Genomic DNA, 19,475 nt, shown 5'->3' on the forward strand with positions numbered 1-19,475 from the left:
CATAAACAAGTAATAGAGACACCAAGTATAGCAATCAAAGAAAAATCCACTTTGAAAATTGCTTACAAAAAGTATTTGTTTTTCTGTTATGAGGTAAATAACATGACACATTTTGCCTATATTGTACATTGCTTAACTGTTTCTTGAGCTATCTGTAAATGGACCCCTTGCATTAATATTCAATAAAAGTAAAGGCACAAGAAAGAAAAAAGAAAGATTTCAAAGTACTTTTCATACCTTTCAGCTAGTGGCTAATACCCCTAGTGATTTACCCTAAGCGATAAAGAAGTGGGAGAAAATGCTTGTGTGAGAATTCAATTAATTGGAGGTTCAAGTATGTGCTTTAAAATGCCAATATGAAAACATCCTCATTTGTTTTATAGGGTTTTCCTGGTTCCCCTGGAAATGTTGGCCCAACTGGTAAAGAAGGTCCTGTGGTAAGTATTGCTCATTCTTTACTTTATTTTCAAGGAAGCTTATTGCACCCTTATCAAGTCTATTCTGTGGCTTATTTGCACATGAACACAATGAAAATAAATATCAGCCACATATATCATCTGGGAACTCAAAGTAATAGATTGTAATTACAGAACCAAATGAATACATGACTCAAAGAAGAAATGGGAAAAAAAAGACACGGCAGGGAAAATTGAAGAGGGCAATAGGGTATGAAAGAGAAGGGGGGAAGGAAAATTGTGTGCATATAAGAGGGACTTGGACGTATGTTACCAACATCCTATTTCTACAAGGAAAATGGATTCATTACTTATTGACCCTTTCTTCAGGAAGCTCTATGCATTTGGAAAATGATTGTTTCATCCCATGGCAGGATAACAGGCTTGAGATTGTGAGACCCTGTTTGTGCATAAAATTTAAATCAAGTCTGCTTTCAGGGCCTCCCTGGTATCGACGGCAGGCCTGGACCAATTGGCCCAGCTGGAGCAAGAGGAGAGGCTGGTAACATCGGATTTCCTGGACCCAAAGGCCCCACTGTAAGAATCACCACAACCTCCAATCCCTCCTCACTTTTTGGCCATATTTCACCAAGCCTCTAGTATTTCTCTCCTGCCTCAGTCTGCTCTAACTCAAGAGAGTCCCTTTCAACACAGGAAAACCGCACATCACTTGCCACATTTAAAGTTGACCCCCAGAATATCTTTGTATACCTGCTGAAAATCCAGCTCCTGTGTCAACTCAGGGGTACCTTGTTGCGTATGGAGTTGCATGGGATGGATCACACCAGTGTGAACAGAATTCCAAGACTAGGAATTCCCACCCTTACCCCACTAAAAGCAAGCACGAAATGAACACTTCGAAATTGCTATGGTTAATTTAGCATCTAATGTGTAAAGTATTTTTTACTATTTATTATAGGGTGAGCCTGGTAAAAGCGGTGAAAAAGGTCATGCTGGTCTTGCTGGTCCTCGGGTAAGTGTTGACTTTTGTGCCGATATAGCCACATACAGTACATAGTATTCATGTAGGCCACATACAGCCTTTGAGGTCATCTAATATCCCAGCACTCTCTTCCCAAATGACATCCCCAAGAGCCCTTTACCATCGCTAAATACCTTCCCTCCCCACACACTTGTAAGATTGTGAGCTATAACAAATCAGAATGTACACTAAATCAAAAATATCTTTGGGTACACTTAGTTATTTCATTTGTTTTGCAATTAAGTGACAACAAATATGCCAGCAATGTTCTCTGGCCTTCATAAATTGCCCTCCCTCCATGTGCTGCCTGTAAGCCCCATCAAGAGCTAGTAGGAGGTATTCGGACCTTGTCACCCAAAAAGAGCCTTATTCAAGCTAACATGACAAGCTGATTTTAAGGAAGCAACCCCTGAAGCATTACAGTATCTTAAACTCCCTGAGTCATGGGTCTTCCTGTTAAATATTTTAGGGTGCTCCAGGTCCTGATGGAAACAACGGTGCTCAGGGACCTCCTGGACAACAAGTGAGTACTTTCACCTCTGTCACTCCATGGTATCCTAAAATGAATCTGCTCTTACAAGGTGACCAGCTCTGTTTTACTGTCCAAATATGTAGCTTGGCAGCCATGTGTTAGACATCCCTGTTTATGTTCTTCCCTATCACTTCCAGGGTGTCCAAGGTGGAAAAGGTGAACAGGGTCCTGCTGGCCCTCCAGGCTTCCAGGTAAGTCAATAAAAAGATCCAGAATGCTCAGACTACTCTGTTGTAATTCACCCTACCACTCTCTCCCACCACACAGAATGTGATTTTAGAACTGAAGTAAAGAAAGGTACATATTTTCAAGGCAACTTTTGTGTAATGCTTTAATAACACACAGTAGTTGGTGACCATATTGATATTAAGTAGCTCCCCAAGCTAGTTATTAACATCCCCTTTGATTAGAGTAATAAGATTGAGAGTTGTATTTCTTCCTTGTAGGGTCTGCCTGGGCCCGCGGGTGCAGTTGGTGAAGTTGGCAAACCAGGAGAAAGGGTAAGTAAAACAGATGATAGTCAATTTACCTGAACTTGGGACTTTCTCCCTTTAATACCTTGCTGCAGTGCAATTATAATATACAAAAGGAAATTTCATATTTCACATGATAATGATAGTGTTCTGTATATGTTGGTACCAATGAAGAAAATAAGCCACGTTAACTCACATTTGTTCAAATTACTTTGCGAATTGAATAAAACATCACATTATGGAAGTAAAATATGTCAATGAAAATTCCATTTAATAGCCTTACTTTTTATATTACTCTGGAAATGTTATAATACAAATTATCTCCTTCCCCATAGTGAAAAAGTAAATGCACTGATTTTCCATCAAAGTAGACCCTGAAAAATTGCTTTTAATGTTTTTCTTGGCATTCAGACATGACACTGCTGTCCACAATCAGGGCATGAGTTCTGAATCATTTTCTCTGTAATTGTGATGAATGTGCCTCAATTCAGTTACATTCTGTGGCCTGGTCTCCTTTGTCAACAGTGGGGCACATTAAGGAGACAGCTGGTCAGTAATAAAGGAGATGCACTTGGGTATACAATTAACTAGGTAATGTGCAGAATATGATCATTTCTATTAAAAAAGCAGTCTGTTATGTAGCTAAAAATAGGTAATGTCTGATATTGTTCATCATTATTTATCATATTTTCAAAGGAGAGAGTCGATTTTGTCACTTTTTAAAAATCAACAAAAGGGAAACAGATTTTCTGATACCATATTCTGGATTAGATAAATCTTTGATATCAATGGAATTTTTACTTTTTTGGTATCATTCCATTCACAACTGGAATTTCTTTTGTTCCTAACAGCCCACATACTTAAAAACGCATCAGCTTTATTTCATGCTATGTTTCAACATCACGATCATAAGTTGATTTAGATAGACATACATTTCATGCTTTACTTACTCTCATGTTTGGCATAGGGTCTCCCTGGTGAATTTGGTCTCCCTGGTCCTGCTGGCCCAAGAGTAAGTGCTACTTTATTTTCATAAATTTCTGGGATGTGATTTTAAAACTAATAATGCCTTCTTAAAACTATGGATGATCCTGCAACAAGTTTCTGACACTCCTCAGTAGTCAAACGCAGTCTGTAAAGCACATTTAATTTCTAAATCGGTAGTAGGCTTTTTAAATTTGTCATATTTCCTATTCAAAAATCCCACAGTTATAAGAAACTAAATGAACTAATGCATGTATTATACCCAGTGATTTATATTGACAAGTATGATATATTTATGATAGTGGATTGACTCAAGCCAAAGAAAAATAATATGTTACTAAGATTTAAAGTCAATTTCTGCATGTGTGTTGATGTTCAAAGTCTAAAGCTGAAATCATGAGTCTGCTCTTAAAAAGAAAAAAGAAAATCACAATAAATAATAAGAGAGATTTAGTTTTTCCATGGTCATTAAAATAATGGGTATGTGAAACCAACCCATATTTATACCTATATGTGGAATATAGAGAAATCAAACAAACGTTCAAGAAAAAGACAGAACTTGCAAGCTGACCATAGACCTGAGGCATACAGCAGGGGAGGGAGGGCAAAGGGTCAAAACATGGCAGGGAAGAGCACAAAGTACTGTTGTGATGATTCATGGGTATTACGGTGGTGGAAGATCTGTGGGGAATATACCTGAGGGGAGAAATCAAGTACTGCCCCAAAATTAACAGTGATGTAAGAAAATGAGTTAATTAATTTAATTAAAAAATAATAATGGGTATGATTACTTTGCCCCTAAAATATCTCATTATGTGTTCAGTTACCATTTACCTAGGATATCTAAACAAATATAGTGTCACAGAATCACAGTCCTCTTGAATCATGTTATAACAAGGACTTTTGAAATAATTGTAATGTAAATTTACATGTAAAGTATTCTGGGCCAAAGAATGCTATGTCACAGTGATATTTACATGCAAATTGGGAAATAAGTAGAAAAATATATAGATGATAGATAGACACATACATAAATGCATACGTACATAACAACTGTTATGTCATTACTACATGTAATTGTAAAAAGGACGCAGAGAATCTAAAAACATTGACTCTTATTTACACCTAGCATTGCTTTTCACCTAAAATGGCACAATCTTTCCCTTTGAGTACTATGCATAACTGGCATCTCTTTTTTTGCCTGTGGATTTGTGACAGAAAAGAAAAGTAAATTAATTCCAATGTTTGAATACCATACCATACAAGCAACAAATTCTGGAGTTGTAACCACAACATTAGATCTAAATGAGACTAGAAATTCATCATCCCTTCATTTCACTGTAGAGAAATTAAAGGGGAAATTATAGTTTACTAATAAATGGCAGAACAAGGACTGAGAAGTTAAAGAGTGAGCTCTGGTGTGTAAAACGTAGTCTCTGAAGGCAATGAACAATGCAACACTTCTAATTGCCTTTTTACAGGGCGAGCGTGGTCCACCTGGAGAAAGTGGTGCTGCTGGTCCTTCTGGTCCTCTAGGAAGTCGAGGTCCTTCTGGACCCCCAGGGCCTGAAGGAAACAAGGTAAAAGTTCCTGTCACATATTGCTGGTCTGGCTCCTTTATAGTAGAATAAGTAGATCCATTATAATAGTAAAAAAAAAGTGTTTTTCAGATTTTGTATTTGTTTCCAATTCTTGCTGATCTCCAGCTCTGTTTAAACTAAAAGCATCGTATATATTTAGACACTCTTCTCAAAAAAAAAGTTTAATTTCTCAACTGATCCTACTTCATAGAATAAAATTTCAAAGAGCTATCCAGTAATCAGAGAATTTATAACAAAATTTAGCTAGACAAAATTTAACTCTGCAAATTTGTTTCAAAGTAGTTTGTAGTTTAGATTTTAAAATAGATGGAATTACATGTTTTAGAAAAAACATTACTTCAACCACAATAAAGAGAAGGCAACTCATATTACTTCTGAGTCTTATGTTAAAGGGAAAAAATCTGTAAAGATTAGTTGTAAAATGCTATTTTTGATATGTGGAAGGATATTGGAAAAACATAAAAACAAGGTAAGAAGGAGAGAGGAAATCAGAAAGAAATGTGCCTGTATGAGGTAGTACTTTCAAAAGGTTTTATCTGAGAAACTAGTCAACAAGTTTTACGCATGTGGGATTGTAGGGTTTTTCATAAAAATAGAACCTATTGTCCCCACTCTTATAAGAGAATAAATGTAAACATCTCCCCAATTGAAGTCTCCTTCAATATTTTCTGTCTGGCCTAAGAGACATCCTTGAAAATGTTTGCGGATAAATATTTTTACATTCTGGCTGCCATTGTCCTATCTTCTTCTTTTCCATGCTTGCCTTCCTGAAGAGGATTGAGAGCAGGTTATAGAAAAATCATGGCCACCCACTCCTACTACTCTCTTCTCTTTAGTCACCGTGTCTTTAATAGCATCTTCCTTGGCTACATTGTCCTTCCTTTCAATAGACCTCTTTTGTGTCCCCAAGCAGGCAGGAATGCTATCTATTAAATGTTTAAATTGGAATCCTTCAAGAATTTGAGTCTTCATTTTCTTCTTTTGCCCCTGAAATAATTGATTTCACATGTGCTTGATTCCAGGGGGAAGCTGGTGCGGTCGGTGCTCCAGGCGCTCCTGGTGCACCTGGTCCTGGTGGCCTCCCAGGAGAGAGAGGTGCTGCTGGCATACCTGGAGGCAAGGGAGACAAGGTACCCTCTGAGTGTTGGACCTTAATACATGTTGTTGATGACCTCTAGCAAAGAAGGCTACACAAGGACATTCAGTTTTTACAATTCTAAGCAGGTGCCCTGGTGGCATTTTGATCTCTATCTGTATCCACTTCCCTCTGCCACGTAGCACCTACACATTTCTAAAGTCACTAATCTGGCAAGAATCCTTGCTACCATGGAATTTCACGCAAACAGATGGTGTTGAGTAATACATGAGGCTCATTTTAATGCCACTAACAATAATGCTTCATCCTGCCCTAATTAATGGGAAGAAACTATATTGAACAGCTGTCAACCGTGCTGCTGCATTAGTTATGCCGTAAGAGTGATCAGGCACTGAAGCCCATTGTGATGTTGCCTTATAATTCTGTCCACATGAATTTGTACCTTGCTTGATTATGCTTCAGGAGGGTGTATGGAAATTAGGAAAGAATATTTAACAATAATCTGGAAAGAATTATTTTTTCCCCTCATTCAACATCCTTAGAAAGGTAGGGAACTAAGACATTACTAAAGATCTCAAATGACTAAAAGATTTACACCATGTTCTGTAAAAACACATGATATTCATTTTGATTTAAAGAGTGGGGATTGAAAAAAGAAAAAAAATAATTGATAAAAATTAAAATTGGGGCTTGAAGAACAAAAAGTTGCTTTTGCTTTGTACTTTCAGGGTGAAACTGGACTCAGAGGTGAAATTGGTAACCCAGGCAGAGATGGTGCTCGTGTGAGTAGAATTTTGTTTACTCAGAGTGTTAATTTATTTTTATTTTTCACTCAATTGGTGTTGAGAAGTTTTCCAAAATAGAGCTAACAAAAGAAGGATTCAAGTTTAGTAAAGTAAAAAAAATATTCCATTCCTTCCTGGGTCTGTGACTAATAATACCATATTACAGGTTCCAAAGAGAAAACTCAATAAGATTTATCCCTTTGAAAATCATAGCCTGAATTCTCTATTCCACCTAGTGTTACCTATACCAAGTATGTCCTACAGATCAAAAGCTCTAATTTGAATAGAACTTTAAATGACTGTTTAAATTATTGTAGGACTTAGGGGAAAAAAATAAAACAATAATTCCACTTACATTTTAAGAAGCCAGAATCCCTACTAAAGTCCTTCTTAATCAGATGTATGCCCTAAGAATTTATGACTCAAAGAGCAGCCCCAAAGATGAACTGTTAATGCCATAAGGATGCTAACAACGAGCCCATAAAGGTGTAAGGTAGCCTTGTCTAGAGGGTTGGGCATTGTGGCTCTTCCAGAAACTACCTCAGTTCTTTCTTCCCACCTCTTCCTCAGAACACGTAACTCCCTGTAGCACATTCATAGTAGTGTTTCCTCTGAGTCGTTCAATGCTTTCGGTTCCAAACAATGCTGCTACCCAGGAAATGTTACAAGAGCTGAGAGTCCAGATCTCCCCAATTCCTCACCTGCCCTAGACCTACACGTTTCTATCACCTTCATGACTGAGATATCCTCTAGTTAGAACTGAAATACACCAGAGGCTTTCTTAATGTCCACCCAGAGTGTGTAGGCAAGGTGTGCAGCACCAGTACAAGTACAGTAAGGGGGAATGGCAAGGGTCATTTTGATGATTTGGTGGTATTACTAGTAAGACTCGTTTTCTTCTTGGTACTAGGGTGCTCCTGGTGCCGTTGGCGCCCCTGGTCCTGCTGGAGCCACTGGTGACCGGGTAAGCATGCATTTTCACTGAGTAGCAACTCTGAGCCTGTAACAGTATCTAAAATTTCCTGTCTGCTGTAGCCCCAAAGAGCCCCGGCAATTCATTTTTATGACTTGGTATAAAACCCACTTATTTAAAAACCCATCTGTTGTGACTGGCAGCAGGAAACAAATGCTGTATATTTAAAGTTCTCCTTCCCTTACTATAGATGTGCCAGCTATCTGATCTATACTTTAATCCCTATCGTTTGTTTTAAAGTCCCTGTTGCCCATTAACAAAATCCTAATGCACTGAGCCTTCTCAAAGCCTCAATTATAAAAAATCAATAAAATACATAGTGTGCCCAACTCACATCAAACAGTCCACTTAAAATAGATCTTATTTATTGTATTGCACAGATAGCAACAAATAGATCAGCCCTGTGTCCATCTAAAAATTAAAATGTTCTCTTCCTGGTATTGTGGGTACTGATTTATAGTGTTTTGCAAGTGTACGACCAATATCACTTCAACCCCCAAAATGAATACAACATCAAGCAGAGTAAAAACCCACTTTATCTTATTAGGTGATATGTACCTTAGTCATCTCTTCTGATGCAACTGAAAACTCTAAAAGAGTCCACGTCTCGCACCCTTCCCTCTCCTAACCTCTTTGAGCATCTATGTGAAACACATTAACAAACTCACCTTTGTCTTATTATAGGGTGAAGCTGGTCCCGCTGGTCCCTCTGGTCCTGCTGGTCCTCGTGGTAGCCCTGTAAGTAGAAAACTGGTCATTTTGGACACTCATACTCACAAATTTTAGACATCAATGAAGCTAAGATGGCTTAGACATCTTTAAATCCCTTCTCCCACTTAGGGTGAACGTGGTGAGGTTGGTCCTGCTGGTCCCAATGGATTTGCTGGTCCTGCTGTGAGTATCATGCAATGAAGGTTAATCTGAAAACATCTCAAGTGGGTGAGTAGAATTAAATGGAACACTTGAGCAATACCTGTTCCTTTCCAACAGGGTGCTGCTGGCCAACCTGGTGCTAAAGGAGAGAGAGGAAGCAAAGGCCCAAAGGGTGAAAATGGTGTTGTTGGTCCCACGGGTCCTGTTGGAGCTGCTGGCCCATCTGTAAGTTGAAGTCACTGGTGGCTAATACAATTTGTGTAGTTACCCATGAAATCTTTTAACTCAACGCACATTGATCAAGTGCCTAGTATACACCAGGGCCTATACTAGCTAGAAGATGACTTTAAAAATAAAAATTAACATTTGCATCCTGCTTTACAATTTATAAAAGTCTTCTTCAATAACCCCATAAGGGTCATAATAATGAAGCAAGAACATTTAGTTGAAATGACACAGATAATCATTTTTTTTTTATTTCTATATTTTCTCTACTAGCCATGGGAATGATTCCTTTGAAGGAAAGAGTGACATTTATAAGAATTGTTTTATGATTTGACCCCATCTTTTTTGTTTGTTTCTATTTAGGGTCCAATTGGTCCCCCTGGTCCTGTTGGAGGTCGTGGTGATGGCGGCCCCCCTGTAAGTTTTTACAGTATTTACTGATCACTTTTCTTTCTTAAGAACCTATTTAGGGACAACTTGAAAGTATGCTCATTTTTGGTGTTTGGACTATAATAAAGAAACCAGTGAGAATAAAGTTAACTCTATTCAGAGAAATTCTGAAATTAAGATCAGGTTCATGGGATATTAACTTAACATTCTCACAAATGTTATTAATGTTAATCTCAGCTGGAACTCAGTGTGGTTTATATCCCCAGAGATCCAGAGCTCCCCAGGAATGAACTTCAGTGACTCCTTCCTTCTTTCATTGTAAAGTTAATGCTCTAGGTCTTTTGTTGTACCTTCCTCTGTAAATAAAATCACTTAGTCAGCATCCATTCCTTATCACCCAGCCAGGTTTTTAAGTAATGATTGCACATCAATGAGCAATAATGGCACAGGATTTTAGCATCTTGCTCTTACAACCATTAGATAATATGTTGGCATTTCAAAAGACCCACCGGAGCCTTAATGCAACATATTGGGTGTTGCAACTGGCAGCACACTGATCAGAAAGGCGTGTGGAAATGGAAGGTGTTCAAGACCCTGCTTAAATAATACCATTTAAGGCTGCACCTACCTAACTCTTGGCCCATCCTTGGCTACATGTATTGAGGGGCTACCAAAGAAGAAATTTCCATCTGATGCCTAGAATTGGCACCAACTGAAATTTCCATGTGCTTGCGTTCTTAGGGTGTTACTGGTTTCCCTGGTGCTGCTGGACGGACTGGTCCTCCTGGACCCTCTGTAAGTAAATCATTTCAAACATAGGTCTTCACTTACTCTAGCTAAAAGACTTGGCCTCTGGTAGGAAACTGGTAAGAAACTCTCTATGAAAACATGCTAATAATATTTTGCTATTACTTTCCTGGTCTGAAATCAGTTTTTCTGACCCATTAAAGCCAAACCATCACAAATTACATTGTACAATATCAGTTTAAGAGGCTTTTATTCATGGGAACACAAGTTCCCTTTGAGGGGCACGGTCTCTGTTAAAAATAAAAACAGAACAGTTTTAGTCACATATCAGATATTTCTATATCTAATTACCCTTTATGGCCAACATTCTGCCTCTGTTGTTAAGGTATAATTGTTCCTGAATTTAAAGGTGGTTTAGCCTCTAATTTAATTCTGATTCAGACTCTCCTGTCAGGACTCAAGAGAATTTAATTAATTACCAAGGATTAAGTCTTCCGGTTAAGGTTTCAGGGAAAAAATAAAATAGCAAAGATGTTGATTTCTTGGAATCCTTTACAGGTTCATAACAGAAAATTCTTCATTCCCTGTAGGCATTTAATTAAACCTAGTTGAGTGCATACGTGATTCCTCAATTATGAACAAAATGCCAGTATTGACTTTTTCAGAAAGAAATGAGCATAGTCATCCAAAACTCAAAGTCCCATTCATTTATAACTAACTCTGAAAATGCTCCATCGTTTCAATTGCAATATGCCAAGTTATGGGTGGCACAACATTGCTTTTCCTCACAGGCATTTGCCATTGCCTCTCTCTCAGTTGTTTACTTTATCACAGTCTCAGGAAGAGAATTACGGGAGTTCCTTCTCTCTGCAAGAATGTTTAAAAGTCTAAACATTTCCTAATATGGCCAGGATACTATTTTATTGCTTCACATTGTTTGCATCTAAAGCCTCCCCGGTGGCGCAGCGGGTTGAGCGCAGCGCTGTTTCATTCCCTCCTGGCCAGGGAGATACCCACATGGTGCGGCAGACCTCTCCTGTCTCGCCCACTGCTCCCCTCGGCAGTGTATTTCAGTCCGTCTGCCTGTTCCGCTCCCTGCTTTGTCTCTGGTGAATCCTCTCACCCTACTGTGCCTCTGGCCTGTACCCCAGTTCTTATATAAAAATTAATAAACATAAAAAAATAAAATAATAATAATAAAATTCTTGAGCCTCTGCTCAAGGTCTGTGATGATTAACATCTCTTCCAGGTCCATGATGATTAACAGAAAATAAATGACTTGTACATTTGCCCTCAGGGTATCACTGGCCCTCCTGGTCCCCCTGGTGCTGCTGGTAAGGAAGGGCTTCGAGGTCCTCGTGGTGACCAAGGTCCAGTTGGCCGAACTGGAGAAACAGGTGCATCTGGTCCTCCTGGCTTTACTGGAGAGAAGGGTCCCTCTGGAGAGCCTGGTAGTGCTGTAAGTGATTTCAGACTCCTCCTTCTTCATACCTTGTGTTGAAGTAAAATGAAGCCCTTACAGAATTCTTCCAGTGGCATATATCTGTTGATGAATATTACAGATTCTCAAGCAGAGCACTGTTGAGCCAGGAAATTTGTTCAGCAGCTGTCGAGGTGTCATATTTTTACTGGATGAGGATAACAATAAATAAAAGAACTCCACTATTTTATCAAAATGGCCCTTTAAGGTGATAAGGGCACATTGCTGGTACTGGGATTAGAATAGAATCCCAGTGCCGTGGTCATTGTACTGTAAGTTAATCAATCTCCGTTAACTATCAGTTTTTTAACCTGAATTGTCCAGTATGCTACTCTGAATGTTCCTTATCAGACTTGGTTCAGTTAGAAGCCAGGGTCAAAATTGCTTCCTTGCAAAAATCCTATAAAAACTATTCCCTTACCGCAGATGGTTCCATTGAACTCAGCCACATGGTTTTAAATATTATTCCATTGGTTTCAAGGAGGAACTAGGTACATGGAAATATACACGCTAAGACATAAATTCCTTGTCATCACCAGGAAAAAGATGTCCAAGGAGACTTCCTACTATAGGAGGTCCCTAGTCTTTTTCTAAATTGAGGATAGCTCATTCTCATAGTCCTCAAGCCTACCTGTGTTATCTGTTAGGGTCTTACCAGTAACCCTCAGTATTTTACCTCTTTTTCAGGGGCCTCCTGGCACCCCAGGTCCTCAAGGTCTTCTTGGTGCTCCTGGTATTCTGGGTCTCCCAGGCTCCAGAGGTGAACGTGGTCTACCAGGTATTTCTGGATCTATGGTGAGTGTTTGACACCATTCTGATTCTCATTAACATAATAAAAGATTTTAAAAGCTGCCACTTCAAATGTGACAGATTGATCACTGAATAACTCCACTTAAGATTTTTTTATTCATGGCATTTCTTTACACAGATCACATGTCACTTATCTAAGAAGCTTTAATACCACCTTACTTAGACACATGCTATAAAGATACAGCTTAGCATTATGCAGAATGATTTTTGTTCTTTTTACATGCTTAAGAAGGATATAAGCTCTAATTGCATTTACTCCCCTGCAATATGAAATGCTGGCATCATTTATCCTGTAGGAAGAATGAAACTCTGGAAGTTCTGAATCATTCCATTAAACCTTATATGTGACAGCAGCTAGGAATCTTCTCATCTCCATAAACTCTTTCAACTTTATGAATTCATTTCATTTAAGATATCAGGTGAAACTAGGCTGACCTTGTTAAGAGCATCATTCCCAAATAACATAAAGTTGACCACCTGAGTAAGGAAGAGGATGATACTTCTTTCCTTTTCGTCACTAATTCACATTCCATTTATCTTCTCAAACTGGAAGCTTTTGACCGAGGGTGTTTGGAGGAGAGTGAGATTAGCATCCAGTTTAATAAGACGTGGTTTGTCTTCTCTGCCTCTTTAGGGTGAACCTGGTCCCTTGGGCATTTCTGGTCCTCCTGGGGCTCGAGGTCCCTCTGGTGCTGTGGGTAGTCCTGGAGTCAATGGTGCTCCTGGTGAAGCTGGTCGTGATGTGAGTTCTAACTCGTATTTTATGGAATAATACTGAGGGGTGTTACATTGTGTGTGACTTTATGTCCTGAGCTAAAGTTCCAAGCTTCTGAACGTGATATCTACATGCATAGAGAGCTTCTGGTAGTTCTATAATATTACATGCACCAAGAGCTCCTAGTATTAAAAATGTGGAAAGTTGCTTGGGCTGGGAATTAAGTCTTTAACTAGCACACTTCAAAGTTGGACCAAAACATTGAAAACAACTCTTAAAAAGATATAGGTCAGCAGGTTCTTGGTCCTCTATTTTAACAGTGTAGAGGGGTTCACCATTAAGAAATGGCATGCAACACAGCCTCACTAAGTACCTTCACTGGCATGGTGTCTTCACAGGGCAACCCCGGGAGTGATGGTCCCCCCGGTCGTGATGGTCAGCCTGGACACAAGGTCAGTACTCGTCTTTATCTCTCTATCTTAAATATGATTCAAGTAGAGGCCAAAGTGAAGCTAAGCTTGATTTTGCCTTTGGTAGGGAGAGCGTGGTTATCCCGGCAACATCGGTCCTGCTGGCGCTGTGGGTGCACCTGGTCCTCATGGCAACGTGGGTCCCACTGGCAAACATGGGAACCGTGGTGAACCTGTAAGTTTCTAAACAAATGCCTGTCCTTCGATGCAAATGCTTGTCCTTCAATGCTGTCATCCTCATCGGCTTCACTTCTGATGCCTTCACTTCATGCTTCGGGACAATAGGATCATGGGAGGAAGATCTTGGGCTTGGCTAATGAATTGCATTTTTCTTTTCCAATTCACAGGGTCCTGCTGGTGCTGTTGGTCCCGTTGGTGCCTTTGGTCCAAGAGGTCCTAGTGTATGTACATGGCGAAGGTTTTTAAAAATTGACATTTAGAGAGGATCGGTCCAGACTGCCCATTATGAAAATAAATGCTTTATACACTAAGCTTTATGGTATTTAAAAAATTTTAGTCTGCATTGAGCATTGGTACAAGTAGCTTTTAATTCCCTTCTGTTTGTTTGTATTAAATAATCAAAAGCACTGGTCACTTGACGGACACCTCAACTAAAGCAGATTAAAGAGAGAAATGGCTGTGACACCCACATAGCTTTTAGATGTTTGCATGCCTTGAATTACCTCCATATGCAGTTTAAACAGTATTGATGAAGAAATGAGTGCCATATTTTAAAGAAGGTAAATGTCCTGTTTTTCTCTCTCCTTTATAGGGACCACAAGGTATTCGAGGTGATAAGGGAATGCCTGGTGATAAGGGGCCCAGAGGTCTTCCTGGCTTAAAAGGACACAATGGATTACAAGGTCTTCCTGGTCTTGCTGTAAGTAAAATGGCAACATCCAGCATGTGTGCAGATCTAAAGACCTTCAATTCAGAATGTTCACCTTCAATTTTTTACTGCTATTATTCTAAAATGTCCTATATCATATTCATTTCCCATCCTCCGGTTAACTCCATCTCTCCAGAGATAATGCTATCTCATCCCAACACAATGAGGTGAGGGTTAAGGGAGATAGAAATATACATGTATTAAAATCTCCTGGCAACAATGTCCTTCAACCCCACTTAAAATAAATATCATTAGAGGAATGACTAATATTACACTGCTGAAATGGCTTGTAAAAAAAAAATAATTGAATATAATAGACATAATGGGAGAAAAGAGCCCCATTTTACATTTTCAATGTTCTCAATTCAGAATCCATTGAAACTAAAGTTTTCCATCCAATTAAAAAAACATCCATTGATTAATGCATGATCTAAAAGTGTGATTTTTCCTGTTCTCTGTTTAAAGGGTCACCATGGCGATCAAGGTGCTCCTGGTGCCGTGGGTCCTGCTGGTCCTAGGGTAGGTCAATATAAGAGACATTTACCTCTGAAATTGAGCCAACTGCAAGCAATGAACCCCAAGGCTTTTCCTCCCCCTTGCAAGGTTTTGTTGGCTCGTACAGACTCAGTGTCCTTCTTTCTTAGGGTCCTGCAGGTCCTTCTGGCCCTGTGGGCAAAGATGGTCGCAGTGGACATCCTGGTACAGTTGGACCTGCTGGCATTCGTGGCTCTCAGGGTAACCAAGGTCCTGCTGTAAGTATGATTTTGGAAAATAATAAAAGGTATCCTTGACCTAAAAGCTATATCCTTCAGACTAAACTAAGACAATTATGACACATTAAAGTACTCCCCCACTTCCATATGCTTTCTAAAATATGTAAATATTATCTGGATAGAATGAACTTTTTAAACCCTTCCCTGCATGTACACCTGGGAGCAAGTTATTTACATGAACTTGATTCTTTTTTACTTATTGGAACATGCTTTTGTGTCATGCTCTACTGAAAATCTGCTGTCATTGTCGTCTTGGACTGTAATCCAATACAAACTCTCCTCTCTCTCCCTTTCACCTTTGCAGGGCCCTCCCGGTCCCCCTGGCCCTCCTGGTCCTCCTGGCATAAGTGGTGGTGGTTATGACTTTGGTTATGATGGCGACTTCTACAGAGCTGACCAGCCTCGCTCACCATCTTCTCTCAGACCCAAGGATTATGAAGTTGATGCTACTCTGAAATCTCTCAACAACCAGATCGAGACCCTTCTTACTCCAGAAGGCTCCAGGAAGAACCCAGCTCGCACATGCCGTGACTTGAGACTTAGCCACCCAGAGTGGAGCAGTGGTAGGTCAAGATGTCTAAGCCAGACTGACCTCTCTCACAAGTTGGACTTTTCAGTGTTCCCACTGACATTTAGAATAAAAAGGGTTTTGGGTAAAAATTGCATTATGTGAAATCATACCAATTAATGAAACATCATTTTCTTCTCCCAACCAGCACCCATTCTCAAGCCCTCCATATGTATTTTTGCCTTTTCATGCTAATATGTGCCTGATCTAATTTTTCATGGAGGACCTGTCTAATCTTGAAAACAGCCACCTTCTTCCTGTTTCATGTGCCATGGACAATTTAACAGTAAAATCAAAAATGCAGCTTATGGGAATTAAAATCTTTGACTAGTCATTACTGGCACCTGTGCCCCATTCAATGAGAGAGTTTATGCTCTGGGTCTTGTTTTCTTAAAAGGTTACTACTGGATTGACCCTAACCAAGGATGCACTATGGATGCTATCAAAGTACACTGTGATTTCTCTACTGGTGAAACTTGCATCCGAGCTCAACCTGAAAACATCCCAGTCAAGAATGGGTACATAAATTCCAAGGTCAAGAAACATGTCTGGCTTGGAGAAACTATCAATGGTGGTACCCAGGTGAGGGATCCTACGAACATTCCTTTTCCTGCTAAATAATATTATTAGGATTAGTTTGCTTTTTAATTACCTGCATTTTAGTCCTTTACCAAAAATAGGCTTATTTTAAAAACTTGATCTTTTCTCACCTATCTTGGATTGCTCGTACTGGCAGAGCTACACAATTCAAAGTTGTTCTGCAAATTTTACTCAGCTGATACTCACTAGCGACACTGACTAATGTCATTTACTATGAACGCGAACTAGCCACTATAGAGTCCTAAACAAAATACATATGTATTTTCAGAACAATGAGTTTTTCTGAATTTATAATCAAACCTTTTCATCAACTTTTTTGAGTGCCAATTAGTAGGAATTACAGAAAATGAAAGAGGTTGGAATCTCTAGCTCCTTGTTCTCTTATTCTAAAGAAGAAACAGACACATAAAGGCTTCCCTGAAATAGATACCTTTGTGAAATTACCTTCCCTCGGTGTAGTAGTTTTATGTTCCTTCTAGGTAACTAATGCTTTAAAGACAAGTGAATTGAGTTTCCCCTTAAAAGTGCCTTTTTTCCCAAGGCCTTGATCTGACTTCATTATGTCTCCTTACAGTACACTTTTTTGTCATTTAATTTGACTCTTAGCGTCCGAGTCCGTCTCCACTTAACTGGAATCCCCATCTTATTCTCTGCAGTTTGAATACAATGTTGAAGGAGTAACCACCAAGGAAATGGCTACCCAGCTGGCCTTCATGCGGCTGCTGGCCAACCATGCCTCTCAGAACATTACCTACCACTGCAAGAACAGCATTGCATACATGGATGAAGAGACTGGCAACCTGAAAAAGGCTGTCATTCTGCAAGGCTCCAACGATGTGGAACTTGTTGCCGAGGGCAACAGCAGGTTCACATACAATGTTCTTGTGGATGGCTGTTCTGTAAGTAATAGCAAAATATGGGAATAGTATTTTGGGGGGGAGTAGAGGTAGGAAAATTTCTAGCTTAGACCAATAAATGAACAGATGGATGAAAGACCTAACTGACTTATAAAATTCAGATGGTAGATCCAGATTATTCTTATATATAAGAATATATATATATATATGACATATGCTATGTCCACATATTAGTTGCTTTTCTTTTAACATGAGTTTCTTAAATGAAGATGTATACCCATAACTTAAAATTACCTGAAGTTAAAAAGGCCCAGGATATAATTTATAGTTACATGTATTTTATTTTACTTATTAGCATTGCTTCCTTTTCCTTTTTCTTTTAGCTTTGTCTACAATATGTTGTAAATTAAGGAATAATTAAGATTCGCAAATAGCAATTCTGCATACCCAGCAGACTCCCTGTCCCCCCCACCCACCCACACACACACTTTCTGAAAATGATAACGTAAAAATTGATCACTTGGAATATGTATTGAAATGTTTTTTTTCCCTAAATTAGACTTGCAAGAAACATTTCCCCCAGAGACACCCCAATGCTGCAGTTTCAAAAATGAATGTGTTTATGTCAGATACATGTCTTCAGAGTGACACATAGCAAAAGTTTCTTATAATACATAAGAGGTACAGGTGATGTAAGATTCGGAAATAGTGCTGCTTTTATATGTATATTTTTTTTTCTTTTTTAAACAGAAAAAGACAAATGATTGGAGCAAGACAGTCATTGAATACAAAACAAATAAGCCATCTCGCCTCCCTATTCTTGATATTGCACCTTTGGACATCGGTGGTGCTGACCAAGAATTCAGGTTGGAAGTTGGCCCAGTCTGTTTCAAATAAATGAACTCAACCTAAATTAAAAAAAAAGGAATCTGAAAAAGCGTTCTCTCTTTGCCATTTCTTTTTCTTCTTTTTTAACTGAAAGCTGAATCCTTCCATTTCTTCTGCACATCTACTTGCTTAAATTGTGGGCAAAAGAGGAGAAGGAGTGATCAGAGCATTGTGCAATATGATTTAATTAAATTCCCTCTCCTTTTCCCCCTCCCCAAAAGATTTGGACTTTTTTTCAACACTCGTACACCTGTTGTGGAAAATGTCAACCTTTGTAAGAAAACCAAAATAAAAATTGAAAAATAAAATAAAAACCATGAACATTTGCACCACTTGTGGCTTTTGAATATCTTCCACAGAGGGAAGTTTAAAACCCAAACTTCCAAACTACCTCAAAACACTTTCCTGTGAGTGTGATCCATACCATTAGGTGCTGACCTAGACAGAGAGGAGCTGAGGTACTTGTTTTTTTTTTTTTTTTCAAAATACAAAGGTGCTAATTAATAGTATTTCTCAGATACTTGAAGAATTTGATGGTGCTGGAAGCTGAGAAGACATACTCCTCTGTATTGAGTTGTATTGTGTATTGTTTTCATTTGACTTAACATCAAGATTTTAAATCTTATACCCAACTGAAAGTATGCACGTCATCATTTGCCCAACATTGTCCTCTTTTTTAAATTTAGCATTTGTTCCTTGCCAGTCTCATTTTCATCCTCTCCCATGGTTTCAAAGAAGCCTTGTTTCTTGGACAAGCAGAAAAATTAAATTGTACCTATTTTGTATATGTGAGATGTTTAAATAAATTGTGAAAAAAATGAAATAAAGCATGTTTGGTTTTCCAAAACAAAACATTGAGTAGAATTCCTTGCTTCAATGCTCTTTGCAATACAAATAAGTAATATAACATCTCTACCAGTCATTAGACTGCATGTTTCTCGTTAGGTGGACACTGCAAAAGGAGTAATTTGGGATAGTAGAGAAAGAGCAGCGAACAAGGACCCAGAGACCTGAGCTCTTTTAGTGGGTCTGCTCCTTATGACTGACTGACCTTGGCACTTCACCTTTCTGAGTTTCAGCTCCATATATATAATATGAAGAAAATGTCTTCTCTCAGCTATCAGGCATTTGTCCTACTCAAAATACATAATACTTACGCCACGTGGAACTGTTGACCCAAGTTTACTCTAAGCAGAGACGCTTTTGGTTTATTATCCACTGTGCATTTTGAAACTGGCTGAAAGTTGGTCTATGCACAATTAATACTATTAACTAAAACAGTTTCAAATATTCAGCAAAAATGCCATAC

The 19,475-nt window shown here is 38.9% G+C and overlaps 1 protein-coding gene across 1 annotated transcript in view; it reads left to right on the top strand.

Moving 5' to 3' along the window:
* Nucleotides 1–18,572, top strand: part of COL1A2 (collagen type I alpha 2 chain) — a gene marked incomplete at its 5' end in the record, with an annotated part of 35,329 nt that extends 16,757 nt beyond the window's left edge. Inside the window, 29 exons of the mRNA XM_084230254.1 lie at nt 384–437; nt 894–992; nt 1,375–1,428; nt 1,907–1,960; nt 2,107–2,160; nt 2,416–2,469; nt 3,410–3,454; nt 4,908–5,006; nt 6,050–6,157; nt 6,852–6,905; nt 7,819–7,872; nt 8,566–8,619; nt 8,722–8,775; nt 8,872–8,979; nt 9,343–9,396; nt 10,111–10,164; nt 11,414–11,575; nt 12,284–12,391; nt 13,041–13,148; nt 13,520–13,573; nt 13,659–13,766; nt 13,939–13,992; nt 14,364–14,471; nt 14,946–14,999; nt 15,125–15,232; nt 15,558–15,816; nt 16,219–16,403; nt 17,078–17,320; nt 18,029–18,572. Coding sequence (XP_084086380.1) covers nt 384–437; nt 894–992; nt 1,375–1,428; nt 1,907–1,960; nt 2,107–2,160; nt 2,416–2,469; nt 3,410–3,454; nt 4,908–5,006; nt 6,050–6,157; nt 6,852–6,905; nt 7,819–7,872; nt 8,566–8,619; nt 8,722–8,775; nt 8,872–8,979; nt 9,343–9,396; nt 10,111–10,164; nt 11,414–11,575; nt 12,284–12,391; nt 13,041–13,148; nt 13,520–13,573; nt 13,659–13,766; nt 13,939–13,992; nt 14,364–14,471; nt 14,946–14,999; nt 15,125–15,232; nt 15,558–15,816; nt 16,219–16,403; nt 17,078–17,320; nt 18,029–18,175 — 2,751 coding nt within the window. The 3' untranslated portion in view covers nt 18,176–18,572. The remainder of the gene's footprint in view (nt 1–383; nt 438–893; nt 993–1,374; nt 1,429–1,906; nt 1,961–2,106; nt 2,161–2,415; nt 2,470–3,409; nt 3,455–4,907; nt 5,007–6,049; nt 6,158–6,851; nt 6,906–7,818; nt 7,873–8,565; nt 8,620–8,721; nt 8,776–8,871; nt 8,980–9,342; nt 9,397–10,110; nt 10,165–11,413; nt 11,576–12,283; nt 12,392–13,040; nt 13,149–13,519; nt 13,574–13,658; nt 13,767–13,938; nt 13,993–14,363; nt 14,472–14,945; nt 15,000–15,124; nt 15,233–15,557; nt 15,817–16,218; nt 16,404–17,077; nt 17,321–18,028) is intronic.
* Between the last annotated feature and the right edge of the window lie 903 nt (nt 18,573–19,475).

Source organism: Talpa europaea, assembly GCF_964194135.1.
Source record: "Talpa europaea genome assembly, chromosome: 3".
Taxonomy (NCBI): domain Eukaryota; kingdom Metazoa; phylum Chordata; class Mammalia; order Eulipotyphla; family Talpidae; genus Talpa; species Talpa europaea.